The sequence below is a fragment of the Arachis hypogaea genome, chromosome 3 (assembly GCF_003086295.3).
Source record: "Arachis hypogaea cultivar Tifrunner chromosome 3, arahy.Tifrunner.gnm2.J5K5, whole genome shotgun sequence".
Classification (NCBI taxonomy): Eukaryota; Viridiplantae; Streptophyta; class Magnoliopsida; order Fabales; family Fabaceae; genus Arachis; species Arachis hypogaea.
The window spans coordinates 133965689-133983872 of record NC_092038.1 but is presented as its reverse complement, the minus strand read 5'-3'; the positions used below and the strand labels follow the sequence as shown (position 1 = coordinate 133983872).

The 18184-nt window shown below is 35.7% G+C and overlaps 2 protein-coding genes and 1 non-coding gene across 3 annotated transcripts; all 3 read right to left on the bottom strand.

Moving 5' to 3' along the window:
- Nucleotides 1-1363: 1363 nt before the first annotated feature.
- LOC112733990 (glycosyltransferase family 92 protein RCOM_0530710-like) lies at nucleotides 1364-3517 on the bottom strand. Its single transcript, XM_025783147.3, has one exon. It carries the CDS (start codon nucleotides 3454-3456, stop codon nucleotides 1702-1704), a length of 1755 nt encoding a protein of 584 aa, XP_025638932.2. The 5' UTR covers nucleotides 3457-3517; the 3' UTR covers nucleotides 1364-1701.
- A 7876-nt stretch (nucleotides 3518-11393) lies between these two features.
- LOC140183628 (secreted RxLR effector protein 161-like) lies at nucleotides 11394-12029 on the bottom strand. Its single transcript, XM_072232092.1, has one exon. It carries the CDS (start codon nucleotides 12027-12029, stop codon nucleotides 11394-11396), a length of 636 nt encoding a protein of 211 aa, XP_072088193.1.
- A 4912-nt stretch (nucleotides 12030-16941) lies between these two features.
- LOC112739168 (small nucleolar RNA R71) lies at nucleotides 16942-17048 on the bottom strand. The gene has a single exon (XR_003170106.1). It is a non-coding gene; the product is annotated as a small nucleolar RNA R71 (small nucleolar RNA).
- Nucleotides 17049-18184: the final 1136 nt, after the last annotated feature.

The following is an 18184-nucleotide window of genomic DNA, read 5'->3' as shown; positions in this document are numbered from 1 at the left end:
AATAAAAATATTTCTGCATGCACAAGTACTCAACTGAATACACTAACAATCAAGCGAATCAAAATGAGCAATTCCACGAAACTGAACAACATTCATATGCTGAATAAAAATGTGATAAATATTCAATCATCAAGAAAAATATTTCTGCATCCAAAAGAACTCAACTAATGAACACACTAACAATAAAGTGAATCAAAATGACAACTCCACTGAACTGAAGTCCATTCATATTTTGAATAAAACGTGATAAATATTCAATCAGCAAAAAAAATATTTCTGCATCCAAAAGAACTATACTGAACACACTAACAATCAAGTGAATCAAAATGACTAACACCAATGAACCGATTAATATATCAAAGAAAGAAAATAACAATATATTTTCTATTCGTATGCCCTAGTTACGCAATAAAAATAGATTCAGAATAAGCCGATCTACTAAACAAAACAACTCATCAATCCACTAAACCTTAAATCGAACTAGGAGAAATGCGAGTTTTGAGAGAAATTAAATGAACATAATAACGATAGTTTTTCTCATACCTTACGGAATCTTTGTTCTTGTTTTTATTTATTTTTTCTTCTTCCTTTCGAAAGCTTGACGCGATTCTGGAGTAGGAACAGTTTCTGCAAAGAACACGATGGAGGTTTGAGAGATTTTGAGAGAGATTTGAATTTCTCCGGTGGTGGTTTCGAGGTTGAAGAATGAACGTTGTTTCATAATGAATGCGCGAATGAATGTTAAATGTTTCGGGGGTTTGGGCGCATGAATACACGCTCATCATTTAATGAGATTGAGTTTTTTGGGTGTTGAGCCAGCTTGAATGGACTTGGATGAAAAATTATATGGATGTGTAGCCCAATTGATAATTTTATATGTGTATCTAATTACGTAATAAATTACATCAACAAAAATAACTACCTTTTATATTAAACGTGTGAATGATTATCTAAAAAAATAGATGTAATTGTACAAGTGCACCACTCATATAAAGATGGCAAAAATAACTTTTTTTTAAGTTGTTTATTTGGCCAAAAGAAAAAAATAATTTAAAAAATATAAATTAATAATAGAAATATAAATCAGGAATAAAATAAAGATCTAAAAAAAAATAATTATATTAACGATTCTAACTAATATTAATTTAAATGACGTTAAATTTTTTGAATTAATATAGAATAATTTTTTTCTAAAATCTCAATTTCACAATAAATTTTATTCAAAAAATTAAAAAATAAATAAGAAATATTAGACTAAAATAAAACAATTAATAATAAGAATTGGCAATTAAAATATATATATCTTAAAAAAATCAGAGAAAAGTAAAATAAGATTAAAAGAATTATACTTCATCCTTCGAAATAAATATAACCATGCACCTTCTACATATTATCCTTTCAGGAGACTTGTAATTAAAAGAATGTTTTTACAATTCAGAAAATTTTACACAAAATATTATATCACAATAATTTTACAATATAAAATTTTTCAAATGTGAACCCTCACATTAGTTTTTTTTTTTTTTTTTGAATTTGAGCCTGGTTATATTATATAATCATAACCCCCCACCCAAAAAAAAAAAAAAAAATTGAAAGTAGTATAGTAAGTGTTGTTTGTCAGTGTATAATGTATATACGTATAAACTAACTAATCCCAGGTGAATGCGGGTTGAAAATCTCCGTCGAAAGTGCGAGTGCATACTAGTCCTCTCTCTCATTGCTTGTTTCCCAAGGCATCAACCCTGTAACCGGATCAACAAAATTGGAAAGAAGAAAATCCCTGAGGCCAGTATCCCAAACCTCACAAAACCTGAAGCGCCAGTCAGCCGGTTCAACAGCTTGAGTTCCAAGACCGGGTACCCGATCCTTGGAGGCTTTGCAAAGGTCCTGATGCCAGTCCACAACATACGTAGCAGCCCTCCTATGGAACTTAGCCTTGAAACTCTCCCACACTTGGTACTTATAGTGGTTCACCACCATACTCCCCTCACCAATGTTCCTGTGCCCGTAACCCTCCCTCAGCTCAAAATGATGCACCACATTCAACAAACTCGCGTCAATCATTTCAGGCCTCACTATTGACTTGTGCCTCTCGCTGCTCCTTACCCTGCATGTGTACCCTAAACTCACCCCTCGTTTAGGGTGTGACCTTAGTCCAGAAGGGCCGAAACTACGACACTCTGTTCTTATCTCCGCAACCGAATTCGAAGATGACAAGTTCGAAACCACGGATCTCAGTGCATTCTTTCTATCCCCCAATTCGTTGGGGAAATGGAAGAATTCATCAACGTCGAAGAACGCAACCCAGTTACAGTGTTCTTTGGCCTTCAAAGCGCAATGCGAAAACCCTGCTTCTTGCGTCTTAATCCAAGGCCACGTCACTCTACTAACGTTGTAGCCTTTAGCATCCAGATCCTTAACGACGCCGTCAATTCCGTCGTCGGCGTCGCTGTTGTTATCGTACACGAACCACCGTTCGACGCCGAGCCACGAGTGGTACATAACCCACTCTCTCAACGCGCGCGCTTGATTCCACACCATGGTGCACGCGCACAACTCGTGCTTATTCTTCCGTGCTCCACCATTATTCCTAGCAGTGTATCCGTGGACCCTAGCGACAGATGGCATCACCTCGCGAACCGGATGTCTCACGTGACCCGTCACGTGACTAACCGTTACGGTTATTTGACTTATTTCCTCAGCTTTGTCATGGTAGTTCTTGATGGAGTGCGGCAAGGAGCACCTTACCACTTCTTGAGCTACGGTGACGGCTTTCGTTGTGATAGAAAACGCAGCGTTTTGGGAACCGGTGAGTCCGAAGTGGCACTGGAATCTGGTCGGGTCGGAGATTCGGTGTGGACGGAGGTTGAGTCCCTTGACGAAGACGACGGCGGTGTCGCCGTCGAGTTCGGCCACGTAGGCCAGGTTGTTCCAGCTGAGAACGGTTTGGTTGTCGAGGGCGGCGAGAGTTCCGCCACCAGGGTCCCCGCGGCGGCGCAAGTCAACGGCAGAGAAATTTGAGCTGGTCGCAGGGAGAGGGCACCTTACTATGGAACTCAACTGGTCGAAGCGGTCGGTGGAGAGGACCGGTTCAACGTGGAGGTGGTTGAGGGGGGTGTAGAAGAGGCATTGGAGGTGGTTGGGAGGGGGGAGAGTGTGGTGGGGATTGGAGAGCGTGAGGAGCACGTGATGAGGGAAGAGGATTCCATGATGGAGTCGGAGTGGCGTTGATAGGAGAAGAGAGTGTGAGGTGGAAGAGTGGAAGGAGTAGTGAAAGTGGTTGAGGAAGAGGAATAGGGAGAGTAGTATGGAGAAAGAGAGGAAGAGGGGTGGTGAGAGGTGGTTCCTCTTGCGGCGTTGGTCTGAGAATGAATCCATTATTGATCGGAGAAGAGAAGAAGAGAGGTTAAATAAGAGAGATAGTGAAAAGCGTTGGGTGGGAGAGGAGGCGTACATGAATCAAATTGGCTGAGCCGTCAAAGTAGAAAGAGATACACATCACATGCAAATGGGTTTTGTGTATGGTGGGTACTCCCATGAAGATATTATAATTGTCTTCATGTGATGATTTTTCTTTTTGACCCTTAGATGATGGAGTGTAGGGTTAGATTTTGATATGTTATAAAAGTGTTGTTTTTATTTGAAGTGTGGCCAAATCAATAAATCACACTTTTATACAAAGCATCTTCATAAAAAGATGTTTTTTGCATCTTCATTTGAGTAGCTCCCTTTGTGTATTATCTAATTCAATTATATTATACTATATTTCTGTTCACAAATCTTTCAAACTATGGATAATGAAACAGATTTCTTTTTAATAAGGACATAGACTAAGGTTTCACCTCACCTATCCAGCCACTAAGCCAAACTTGTACTATAATTTATGATAAATTATTAATTATTATATTTACAAAAACTGTTGGAAAATATCAAAATATAGTTTTTGTATTTGTAACTCTAAATGCATGTGGCAAAAAAGAAATTAAATGAAACGAAGAGATGTCATAATATACAGCTTAATACAAAAGTTTTTCTTGAAATATAATGAAATATGACCAACTCAATTTCTTTTAGAATATTCTTTTAAAACAACCAAAATTGTTATATTTATTTATTGTTATATCTGATTAAAATAAGAACTAATTAATAAGATTATATTATTTGATTTCATTGTTATATATTGTCTTTTATTCATTTAGTTCATTTTATTTTTCTACTTCAGCAATTGTTTTTAAAAACTAAAGTAAAGTTTTTTTAAATATGAACTAATACTTTTCCGTTGCTCTGCTCACATGCTCATAAGCTTGAAAACCTTCTTAGTTTACTTGTATTTTCAGAAAAAAAAAATTAAAAGCACAATAATCCAACTTCCTTAGCTTCTCAAGTTGTTTAGCCTTTTTAATCCACGTACTAGCATTGAATTAAACTAAAATATCCAAAATATTGTTAGAGATAATTTTTTGGTAACTATTGTTAGAGATATTTACAAAATAGAAAATGGTTAAATAAGTACATGAATAATTAAAAATACGTCAAATTTTAAATATAATTAATATTTGAATTAATAAAATTTTGATGTTATTATTATTATTTATTATTATTATACGCCAAAAATGCAAAGCATTATATAAATGTATTTTTTTAAACATCCTAATACAAGAAAATAATAAATAATTTTAAGAATTTAACTAATATGTGTCATAATTTTTTATAAAATTATTAATTTAAAAAATTTATAAATAAATATGTAAAATTTAAGTTTTTAATAAATTTATTATGTATTTATTATTCAAAATAAAGGTTTAATATATTATAATAATCATATTTAATTTCTTGAAAATATATATCATGTTCTTAACTAAGTGGTGGTGGCCGCCACAATAAGTGGAGCCTTGCCGATTTTGACTCTGAACAAGTATACTTTTTCTGTTTGTTTTGGAAACGTGGGCACGGCAAATATTAAAATATATGATAAAATATTATTTTGATATTTAATATTTGGGTTCAATAATCTTAATTTGGTCTCTAATATTAGAGACAAAAAATAGTACTTTATCCTAAAATATAAAATACATATTGGATAATATATATTCTGTAATTGACTTTTATATTCACATAATATTTTTATTTTACATAATAAGATTGATAGGTTTTTCAAAGAATTTTATTGTAAATTCATAAGTTCTTAAAAAAATATAAAATCACACATAAGCATTTTAAAATGAAATAAAAAAAATTAAAAAATATATTTTGTTGGTTATTATTAGGAGTGTTCAAATCCAAACCGATCCAAATTAAACCGCTCATCCAATCCGATCTAAACCGAAAACCGATTAAAAGCGCATTAATTCGAATTTGATTGGATTTTATTTTTTGCAAACCGCTGGATTGGATCGGATTTCGGATCTACTTTTCATAACTGATCCAATCCAATCCAAACTGCACAATGTGCTATAATATTATTATTTTATTATTATATTTACAATTATACTTATAACATGTTCAATTTGTTATACATTTTTCTATTATTCATGTATTATTATTATTATTTAATAAATATTTTATGTTCAAAATGTTATTTATTTATTTTAACTAACCTATAATTTTATTTCTATTGTTATATTATCGTTGGCTTTTTAAGATATTGTTAAGACTTGTTATGTCATTGTTGATTATTTAAAATTTGATATTGAGACTTGTTATATGTATTTAATTTTTTTATTTAAAAAACCGTAAATCCAAACCGATCCAAACCGCTTGTAATCGGATTGGATCGGATCGGATTTCAAAAAAAAAATTCATCAAATCCAAACCGCACCGCACATAGATTAAGCGTTTGGATCGGATGACTTTTTCCTTTAAAACCGAACCAAACCGCACCGCAAACACCCCTAGTTATTACCCTATTTTAATTTATCAGGCTTAGAAAATCAAATAAAGTATTAATGTAAGAGACAATATAAAGTTGTTTCATAATCCATTGGATGCAATTCCATCTTCTTTTATTTATTTTAGGTGCGGGGTGTAGGAATTAGGGTGTTAGATCAAATAAATTCCCCACACACAATGTTAATTTCTTTTCGAAGATTTCTGATTGTTCGTGAAACATGGCAGGATTTCATGAGTGGGAAGTTAATGCATCCAAGAAAATCGGAACAATAACAAAACATGTGTTTGCATATCAACATTAAACAATTCTGCATCCCCTTCTCTAGTGAAATATATGTTACCTTTCTTCCAACTCCAACAATATGCTGAAACATAACATCGTCTAAGGACTAAGGGTGTTGTAACAACCTCATCTAAATTAGAAAGATGCTATTCTTGTAAGATTTTTTTTGGCATTGGATGGTTGAAGAGGAGACACGGATCTTTATAGTCTATGAATGGTGTTTTTATGCTTTGTGATTGTAACAATTGTGTAATTTAGTTGTTATACTTTTGAGATGTGAATGTTGTGTTGATAAGAACTAATAATTTGTGATCTATTCTTGATGATAATACCAAAAGAAATAGATTATAAATTAGTAGACTTTCTCTTTTATGGGTGAGTTTGTACAACGTATCTAAAAAAAAAAAAAAAATAATAACCCTTAGCTTTGGGATTAGACCTCATCTAAATCCTGTTGAGAGAATAAATAGACCAATTCGGCCTACTAGCAACTAAGCCCCATAATTGGTTTGACTTTGCCAGATTTTAAACCCAGTGTGCTTATATGAAATTACAACGGTTTCAACCTGATCAAAAGTCTTTAAAGATAGAATAAGAAAAAGGATGCTGAGAAATTGTTAATTGGAGAGAGTATTGAGATAATAACAAAGTGGGTAGGAGATAATAACAAAGTGGGTAGGAGTTAGGGTTGGAACTGAGTCAAGTCAACTTATAAGCCAGTTTGAGCTCGACTCATTAATAGCTCAATAAGCTGAACTCATGAGCTGGTGAGTCGAGTGAGCTGGTGAGTCGAGTTTGAACTTGAAATTGAGCTAATAAATTAAATGAGTCGAGCTTGAGTTTGAATAAGGCTCATTAACTTGTGAGCTAGCTAGATTATATATAATATTAAAAGTATAGATTAAATACCTATAGGATATGCATATTAATAATTTAATATATATATATATATATATATTTTAATTATTTAAAATTTTATAGTCATTTTTTATATATAATTTTGATGTAGGACATAAATAAAAAATTATAATTAATAGATAGACAATATATAAAATTTATCTTTTTTTAATTTTTTTAATTGATGGTTCTAGTTGAACTTGAGAAAAAGGGGAGGGGGTTGAATCAAGTTAGCTTAAAACTTAAAGTTTCAAACTCTGTTTTAGCAGTAGCTCGAGTTGCAGGAGATTATTTCATTTTATCTCATATGCAGAACCAGTAAAGAGTAGGGAAGAGGAGATGAAAACCAACATGTATCCTGGTTCGGATTCTTTGTGCAATGAATCCTACGTCCAGTCTCCACCACAAACCATAGTAGAATTTTCACTAATCATTCACAGATTACATACACCAATATTATAGATTTTCTCCCTAATTCAACTAGTATCTACCCCTAAACTTTCAATACCAAAGCTTAGCTTCCCATAGTGCTGACCCAACTAGAAAGGACAATCTAAAGTGATTCAGCCTCACCAAGTGCTCACCCAACTTGGCAAAGGGGAACTAATCCTAGTTCAACAACTCAATACATTAGAAATCAGTGGCTATTCTGCATCACTCATGCCTTTTCTCTCTTGGCTTTTCAACCTCTCAATATTTGTCTTTTTAAAACAGGAAATAACACAAGACAGCCATAACACAAAGATCAGAAATTAAGCTCGAGTATAAGAGAAAGATTCTAGCTCAATGTTTGAGATGGTGCTCTGAATGTGTGCTCTCTTTTTCTTGTTTCTTTAATTGATGAAATGAGGCTTCTTATATATCTTCAGCTTGCCTTGTATTTCTGCCTCTTCCATTTTCTTGTACCAGCAGCTGCTCGTTGGAGCTGTCACAGCTGGCTATAGTCCTTCTTTATCATGCTCCACTACCTCTGTGGTCCTTGGCTTGGCTATCTTCCTTGGCATGCTCTCCTTTTTCATTCTTCTCCATAGCCTCTGCTGCTACTGCTCTTTGCCCGTTTGTGTTTTGCTCAACCACAATCCAAAGTGGTGCTCTGCTGATATCCTTGGGTTAGTGGGGTGTAGCAGCTGTCCTTCTTTGCTTTTACAGAGCCACACCTGTCCTTGTTTTTGTCCAACTGTCCTCATTTACTTTTAGCAAATACATAACCATTTATTTTTCTGAACGGTGCTATGAGGAGCATTGGCTCTTTTACATGGCTGAAGCATATGCTAGTCTTGGGCTGTGTAGTTTTTTGAATAACCAAGTGGATAGACCAGCTTCATTGTTTGGCAGTGAGAAGTGTTATGGGCCTGCCACAATAAAACACACACATTAAACAATATTGGGCTTTCAACCCAATTGAATGCTTGTCATCATTTATATACCCAAAATCAACTTAGACTTAACAATCTCCCCCTTGATGACAAACATGACAAAATAGGAAAATTAAAGACTAATTTGAATGAGTTAAGAACACTTCCCTTTGATGACGTTTGGATTGTGAGTTGCTCCCCCTCAATGCTAGCGTTACTCCCCCTTGATCATGGCTTATACCTTTACCTGGGCAAAGCTTTGAAACAGCCAAGACCAATATTTCCAGGCAATATAATGCAGTAATAGTGACTTTAAACATAGAGCAATTAACACTAAGCATGATACACAGCACAGGATAAATTAAGGTTGCATCAAGGTTGCATCAAGCATCATTGTTCTTAACTATCACTATTAACCCCTAAACCAAGGCTAACATAACATTCCTTTTCTTTTCTCCCCCTTTTGTCATCAAGGGAGGAAAGAAAAAACCTGCACAAAAATTGTTAGTGGCTGGTGCATAGAGTATAAGTAGCAGAGTAGTTAAGGTCTTTACAATCATCCAAAAAATAAACAAGTTCAAAAAGAAACTGAGTCATAATCATAGATGCGATAAAAGAGCTAGGCATCAGAGTTGGATTCATCAGAGGTTCCATCGTCCTCCCCCTCATTGTTAGTAGTTGTGAGACCAACTTCAACATCCTCCACAAAGTCTCTCAGAATCCGAATTCTCCCTTTGGTCTTCTTGAGAGCATTTTCCTCCATAACTTAGTTTCTTTTGCGCTCGGCACCATGTGTGAGAAGAAGGTCTGTCAGATTGATGAACTCCTCAAGCACATTCTTCAGAATGCGTGTCATGACCTTGATAGTTGTGGAGGTTGAAGGGGGATCAGAGGATCCTCATCAACCGAGGGAACATCAGTGCTGTCATCAGTTTGGCGACGTCTGGGTGCTGTTTTCTTTACTGCACCACCCCCTTTTATGTATGAGTTACAGTCTTTAGAAATATCAGCCCCAAAATCAACATTATAATATTAAAAAAATTTTGTAAGAAGCGTGGCATATGGTAAAGCATTTTTGGTACTGACACAAGCTTGCATATGTCTTACAAGCAAGTAAGCAAAAGAAATAGGAGTTTTAGAAAGAAGAGCAAACAGAACCAATGTGTCACAGAATGATACACGTTGAAGAGAGCCACGCTGAGGCAAAATGATGTGGTTAACAATCCTTTGCAACTGGGCACGGATAGGGCCAAGAGACTTGTGAGTAGGAGTAGTACCTTCTAAAAGAGGGATATTGACACACACAGTACACAGAGCTTTAAAGTAAGACACATTCATGGTATCGTCCCACTTACCCGATGTATACACATCAACCTCCCTGTCCTGATAATCTAGGGCTTTGCTTATGTGGTATTTGTCGAGGATGATCACGTTACCCTTAACAAAAGAAGCGATTCTCCCTTCTTTATAGGATAGATTGCTATAGAACTGCTTCACCAGATCAAGATAAATTTTCTCCTTAATGGATAGAATGGAAATCCATCATTGACATGCAAACAGAGGTGTAAAGTTCAGACCTTTCCTACGGAGTTTGTCTAGATTGACAAGCTTTGGGGGACAGAGAGTGCGCTTATAGATGTCTTTGCAGAAAAATAGGTAGTTCATGAGAGATTGAAAACGACGATGATCAAAAGACTAATGGGGAAAATCAGCATAGAAAGACTTATAACCAATGGGGTTTGACAGCTTAGGTTCGGAAACAGAACGTAGAGGGAAATAAATGACTGTACTGCGGGTATGGCGATTCTAAGTGGGTGGAGTCTCTTTGTCTTCGTGAAGAGGTCTCTTGCCCCTGGAAGAACTAGGTCTGGATGAACTTGGTTGAGAGGTATTTAGAGGAGGAGGAGTAGGACGAGGAGCGACACCAGGTCGGCGAGCAGTTGTCTTAGTGCGAGCCATGTTTGGAGAGTGATTTGGAGGTGATGGAGGGGAAGAGTGAGCAGGAGAATGTGATGGAGAGGAGTGTGTGTGATCAGAACGATGGGTGCCACTATGAGAGCCTCTGCGGATAGCTCTTTTCTTCCGTGCCATATTTATAGAGCATTGGTTGAAGGAGAAGATGAAAGAGTGGAGAGTGTAATGGGGAGTCAATATAAGTGTGGAGGAGTGCAAAGGTTGAGTCTTGGAAAGATGATAAAAATGCGAACTTTGAAAAAAGCATTGAAAGTTACCGCTGTAACCTTCGTACATTCAAAACAAAAGACAAAAAGGGAAACAAAAAATGGATTTAAAAAGAAATTTAAATGAGGCCCAAAAAGAGTGTAAAGCTTATTGCCAAAAAATGTGAGAAAGCAACAATGAAATGGGCTCAATGAATTCAGTAAAGAAAGCCCATATGTCATGAATTGCTCCAGCACATGAGGTCCATCATTCATTATGGTTAGGTTTGAATCCAGTAGCTTCATAATGACTTAGGCACAGTTTGGGTAAACAACTTAATTAAGTTACTTTTGAAGAAATAGTTTAAACAATAAATGCTCATATTAAAAGTAGCTTATAAATAAGTTATTTTGTGTTTGGTTTTTTAGTTCTAAAAGTACTTATTTTAAGAGAAAAGTGATAAAAAGCTTTTTATTATGAGAGAAGTCGTTTTTTTTAACTTCTCCTTAAGCACCAAAAAAGCTTTTTAGAAAGTTGCAATTTTGTTTTGAAAATTGTACCAGACATTAATACTACACCTTTTCATAAGTTAAAAGTTAAAAAAAGTCACTTATGAACCTATCCAAACGGGCCCTTAATGAAGTTTACTTATCATCTGCCAAAAAATCTCACTGCGATTTATGAGACAAAACACAAAAGATATCATTATCAGAGTCATTAAGAAAAAAATATGAAGCAAGAATGCCCAGTTCAGTCCGTAACATGCAGAACCTCTCTTTTAACAATGGTTTGGTGAAAATGTCAGCAAGCTAACTTTCAGAATTCACAAACTGAATGTCCAAATTTTCATTTTGCATATGTTCTTGTATAGAATAAAATCGAACTTCAATGTGCTTTGTTCTTGAGTACAAAACAGGGTTTTTGGAAATATTTATGGCACTCATGTTGTCACAAAACAATGGAATATTAGAAACATTCAGCTTATAGTCAGCTAGTTGAATTTTCATCCATAATAGTTGAGAACAACAAGAGGAGGCTGCAATATACTCAGTTTCAGCTGTTGAAAGTGCCATTGTAGCTTGCTTCTTGCTTGACCAAACAATGAGTGATTTTCCAAGAAAGCAGCACATGCCACTTGTGCCTCTTCTATCAACTCTGTCCCCAGCAAAATCTGCATCACAGAAACCCACTAATTGAAATGAATCAGTCTTAGGAAACCATAAGCCATAATTAGTGGTACCAAGCACATATCGGATGATTCTCTTGACAGCTGAGAGATGTGACTCCTTAGGCTTTGATTGAAACCTTGAGCATACTCCAACACTTTGGATGATATCAGGCCTTGAGGAGGTTAGGTACATCAAAGATCCAATCATCCCTCTATAGCGTGTCTCATCAACATCTCTAGCATGTTCATCCTTATCAAGCTTGATATTAGCATGCATGGGATTCCCATTGGCTTAGCACAGTCCAGCCCAAATTTCTTGACAAGTTCCTTTGCATATTTTTTTTTATGGATGAATATGCCTTCAGCAGTTTGTTTTATTTGCAAACCTAGAAAGAAGCTGAGCTCTCCCATCATGCTCATATCAAATTTATTGGTCATAAGCTTTACAAAATCTGCACACAAATCCTCATTAGCCGAACCAAAAATAATATCATCAACATAAACTTGCACAAGAATAAAATGATCATGATAATTCCTAATAAATAAAGTGGTGTCAGTGGCTCCTCTTTGAAAGTTGTTTTTCAATAAAAATGAGCTAAGCCTCTCATACTAAACTCTAGGAGCTTGTCTCAAACCATAAAAGGATTTAGCTAGTTTGAAAATATGGTTAGGAAAAGATTTGTTTTCAAACCCAGGTGGTTGAGTCACATAAACCTCTCTATCTATTATGCCATTGAGAAAAGCACACTTTTCGTCCATTTGGAATAGCTTGAAGCCACAATGAGCTGCATAAGCAAGGAGCAATCTGATGGTTTCCATTCTAGCTACAGGCGCAAAGGATTCATCGAAGTCAATCCCTTCTTCTTGATCATAGCCTTGAGCAACCAATCTGGCTTTGTTTCGAACAATGGTTCCATCTTCACCCAACTTGTTTCTGAAAATCCATTTAGTGCCAGTGACTTTCTTCCCATTTGAGTGAGGCACTAATGTCCAGACCTGATTTTTCTCAAACTGTTGTAATTCTTCCTCCATAGCTAACACCCAAGATGGATCAGCAAGTTCTTCTTGGATGTTTTGAGGTTCAATCTTTGATATAAGAGCTAAGTTGTTGGATTTAGCTCTTCTCAAAAATGATCTAGTTGATATTCCTTTGGAGGGATCACCAATTATGAACTTCTCAGGATAGTTTTTCAGAAACTTCCATTCCCTGGGCCTTCTTGTTTGAGTTGAGGATTCAGGTTCCTCTTGATCAACAATGACCTCTGCATCAGTGTTTTCTGCAGCGACAGGAGATAATTCCAAATCGTCTCCTGCAGAATTTGAGTTTTCGCTACTAACAGGTGCAACTTCATGAGAACTTGAATTTTGAGGAACTGGTTCAGCATTCTTGGACAAATCAGCTTCAAAACCTGGACTATCATCAATGCAAACACTAGGAACAGAGTTAGACTCACAGAATGTGACATGCATGGTTTCCTCAACAGTTCTGGAGTTCTTGTTATAAACTCTATATGCCTTGCTATGAGTGGAATAACCAAGAAAAATGCCTTCATGTGTTTTATGATCAAATTTTCCTAAATTTTCTTTGATATTCAGTATGAAACACTTGCACCCAAACACATGAAAGTAACTAAAATTTGGGGGATGCCCTTTCCAAAGTTCATATGGGGTTTTCTTTAAAAACTTCCTAATGATGGTTCTATTTAAAACATAGCAAGCTGTATTCACAGCTTCAGCCCATAAGAACTTGAGAATTTCATATTCACATAACATAGCTCTAGCCATTTCTTGTAAACTCCTATTTCTTCTTTCTACAACACCATTTTGTTGAGGTGTTCTAGGACAAGAGAAGTTATGTGATATGCCTAGTTAATCACAAAAAGATTCAAAATATTGATTTTCAAATTCTTTGCCATGGTCGCTTCTAATTGAAACAATTTTTAGACCTTTTTTATTTTGAATCTTCTTGCTGAATTTTTCAAAAATAGAAAAGGCTTCATGTTTATGAGCTAGAAAGAACACCCAACCAAACCTAGTATAGTCATCCACAATTACCATGTCATAGCTTTTTCCTCCAAGATTTTGAGTCCTAGTTGGTCCAAACAGATCAAGATGCAACAACTCCAATGGTTTCTTAGTTAAGACATCTTCCTTGGATTTGAAAGAGGTTTATATTTGTTTACCCATTTGACAAGCATCACAAATAATGTCCTTATCAAACTTTATATTAGGAAGACCTCTAACTAAGACTTTCTTTACAAGCTTAGAGATTTGGAACATGCTAGCATGTCCTAATCTCTTATGCCACATCCATTTTTCAGATTCCATTGAAGAGAAACAAGTTACATTTTGAACTTTAAGATCATCTAGTGTGAGACCATAAACATTGTCACTTCTTTTGGCAACAAACAAAATAGCCCCTGTTTTCTCATTAATGACTCTACAATCAGATTTTCTAAAAGTTACAGCATATCCAAGGTCACACAATTGACTTATGCTCAATATATTATGCTTTAACCCATCAACTAAAAAGACACTATCAATGCAAGTAGAAAAATCTTTGCCAACCTTACCAATGGCAATTATTTTACCTTTACCATTATCTCCGAAAGTGACAAATCCTCCATCATACTTGTTGAGTTTAATGAAGAAAGTATCCCTTCCGGTCATATGCCTTGAACATCCACTATTAAGATGCCACATGTCCATTTTCTTCTTGGATGTAAGGCAAACCTGCATGTTCTTTGATGCGTGAGAATCTTTCCTATCTTTTCCTAGTGAATTTGCATCTAATTTGTTGAGTTTAATTAAGAATTAATTATATTTTAGCCACTATGGATGCTATTTTGAGTTTTGTGCAATTTTATTTATTTTAGGTAGTATTCAGATGGATTTGATGAATTTTCTGCAGAGAAAGAGAAGAAACCAAGGAGATGACCAGAGAATACCGACGCGGACGCATGGCTCACGCGACCGCGCGAAATGGAGGAGATCGCAATGACGCGATGGCGTGCCTGACGCGAACGCGTGGACTGGAATCTGCACAAATGACGCGAACGCGTGGACAACGCGGACACGTCACATGCGCCACGTGCAGAAAATGCTGGGGGCGATTTCTGGGCTGTTTTGACCCAGTTCTTAGCCCATAAATCACAGATTAGAAGCTGCAGAAGGGACAAATCAAGTGGTCCCCACCCATCAGCTGAAGACTTGTTAATTAATTCGAATTTAAATTCAAATCTTATTTTAGAAAAAGATATTATTTTTTATTTTAATTTTAGAAATTTGATTTTTAAATTATTAGGATTAGTTATAAAAAGGGATCTGATGCCATCAGATTGAAACATTGTACATTTTACCTGAATCCTTATTTTCCCTCTCAATTATGAGCAACTAAACCTCCACTGTTAAGGTTAGGAGCTCTGTCTATTTCTATGGATTAATTTTATTACTTTTTCTATTTTAATTCATGTATGGATTTATAATTTAAGAATTATTTTCGCTCTTTATCTTATGAATTTGGGTGGAACAGAAGTATGACCCTCTTTCTATTTGAGTTCTTGTAAAACTTGGAAAAACTATTTACTTGAACAACAGCTTGAAAACAATTTCTCCTAAATTTTAATTATCTGGATTTAACGGGATACGTGACATATAATCCTTTCATTTTTGGGTAATTAGAGTTTTTGTGGCATATAAACTAGAAATTGATTATCACCCTCTAATTGGAATTAATTGACCAAGGAATTGGCAGTTAATGAATTTTAGAGGAGACTAGGAAGGTCTAAGGAATTAGGGTCTAGTCACATACAGTTTGCCATAAATTAAATCCTGCATAATTAAATTAGTTAGTAAGAAAAGTTAATCCGGAAAAATAGATAACTCTAAAACCTTAACTGTCTTCTCCATATATTATTCCCAACTTAATTACTTGCCCTTCTTTAATATTTTTGCTATTGTTTAATGTCTTTGAACTCCCAACACTATTTTCTGTATGTCTAACTAATCCTATCAAACGCTATTGCTGCTTAATCCATCAATCCTCGTGGGATCGACCCTTACTCACGTAAGGTATTACTTGATACGACCCGGTGCACTTGCCGGTAAGTTAGTAGGTTACAAATTCCGTACCAAGTTTTTGGCGCCGTTGCCAGGGATTGACTGTGATTAACATCTATTAGTTATTTGATTGCTTAGATTAGATAATTTTTTTTTATTATTATATTTTTTATTTTATTATTAATTTTTATTTTGCATTTTTTTTCGTTAATTTTTTCTTTTCTTTTACGTTAATTTTTTTCTTTTTTTCCTTTACGTATTTAATTTCTTTTCCTTTTCGTTTATATCCCCCCTCCCCCTGTTTCGTTTTTCGTTCTTTCTTTTTATTATTTAAAAAAAAATTAAATAAATAATTAATACTAATAATTTTTTTTAATTTCTGAAATTAAGTTTGGTGTCCCTTAGTTAGTTTTATTTTAATTTAATTTACTTAATAATTTCAAAATTTTTTAGTAATAATTTTTCTAGTAAATTTTGAATTTTAGTGTTTGTTTGTTTTATTCAATATTTTTATCTCTTTATTCAGGTTACTTCACAGGGACTTTTCTGCACTCTGACGTAAAGAGTCCTATTTTTTTGTTTTCTGCTTGTGTATGCGCAGGAATAGAGACAAAGAATATCTTTTAGACTTTGATCCTGAACCTGAAAGAACTTTCAGGCGATATTTACAACAAGCAAGACTTTGCAAGGCTGCAGAATCCACTATGGCAAATAATAATGCTAATGCCAATGTGGTAAATCCGAATGGGGATGATCAACAGAGGAGAGTGCTTGGATCTTATTCTGCCCCTACTGCGGATCTTTATGGAAAAAGTATTGTGGTGCCTCCTATAACTGCAAACAACTTTGAGTTGAAGCCACAATTGGTCACCCTGGTGCAACAAAATTGCCAGTATCATGGTCTTCCTCACGAAGACCCAAATCAATTTATATCTGATTTTCTGCAGATATGTGATACTGTGAAGACAAATGGAGTGAACCCAGAGGTGTACAGACTCATGCTTTTTTCGTTTGCTCTGAGGGATAAAGCAAAGCTATGGCTAGATTCACAACCCAAGGAGAGTCTGAATACTTGGGACAAGATTTTTACAGAGTTTCTCACTAAATTTTTCCCACCAAAGAAGTTGACTAAGCTTAGGTTAGAGGTTCAGACCTTCAGACAGAAAGATGGTGAAACACTTTATGAAGCTTGGGAGAGATACAAGCTACTGACTAGGCAATGCCCTCCGGATATGTTCTCCAAATGGACCCAACTAGATATCTTTTATGAAGGTTTGGGTGAGATGTCCAAGATGAGCCTAGACACTTCTGCAAGCGGTTCACTGCACAAGAAGAAGACACCAGAGGAGACTATTGAGCTTATTGAATTAGTTGCAAGCAACCAATATTTATACTCATCTAACAGGAATCATGTGAACTCTGAGACCTCTCAGAAGAGAGGCGTGTTGGAAGTGGAAGTTGTTAATGCTCTTCTTGCTCATAACAAGCTTATGTCTCAGCAGATAAATCTACTTACTCAACAGATGGGTGGCATGCAAGTCTCAGCTATCAACACCCAGAATCCATCACAGGAAGTCTCTTATGACATGGCAGGTAACTTTGTGCAAAATGATAATTATGATTATGCTCAACCCTCTTCTGAACAGGTCAACTATATGGGGAGTGGCCCTAGAAATCCCAACAATGATCCATATTCTAAGACATACAACCAGGGATGGAGAAATCACCTAAACTTTGGGTGGAGGGACCAACCTGAGAGATCTCAGAACTTCAACAATAGTTCTCAGGGCAGTTTCCAACAGAACAATGATTTGGAAGCAATATTGACAGGTTTTAGACAGGAAACCAGAGCATCCATCACGAACCTGGAGATTCAAATGGGTCAATTAGCCACAAAGGTTAATGAAATTGATCAGAGGACCACTAATAGCTTTCCTGGTAACACAATTCCAAATCCAAGAGAGTAATGCAAGGCTATCACCGTAATAAGTGAACAAGTGACAAATACGGAAGCACAAGTTATATAGGAAACCAGAGCCTCTATAAGAAACTTAGAGGTGCTAGTGGGCCAACTGAGCAAGCAAATACTTGAGAGGTCTGCAAGTACATTTCAAGGTGATACAGTGGTGAACCCAGAAGAAGATTGCAAGGGTATTCAATTGAGAAATGGTAAAGTAGTTGGCTCTGAGACTAAGGCCAATGAAGAGCTAGTTGAAAAAGAAGCTCCAGAGGAGAAGAAGGAAGAAGTAGAACACGCCCCTCCAAAGCGTGCGGACAACCCATTCCCAGACTCTCTTGACACTTATCCTACTTTGCCAAAGGCTCCTGAGTACAAGCCTAAAATGCCATATCCTCAGAGACTTTAAAAGGAGA

What these genes read in the sequence shown, in the direction of transcription:
- LOC112733990 (XM_025783147.3), bottom strand. Translation starts at nt 3,456, where the DNA reads ATGTACGCCTCCTCTCCCACCCAACGCTTTTCACTATCTCTCTTATTT.
- LOC140183628 (XM_072232092.1), bottom strand. Translation starts at nt 12,029, where the DNA reads ATGCATGCTAATATCAAGCTTGATAAGGATGAACATGCTAGAGATGTT.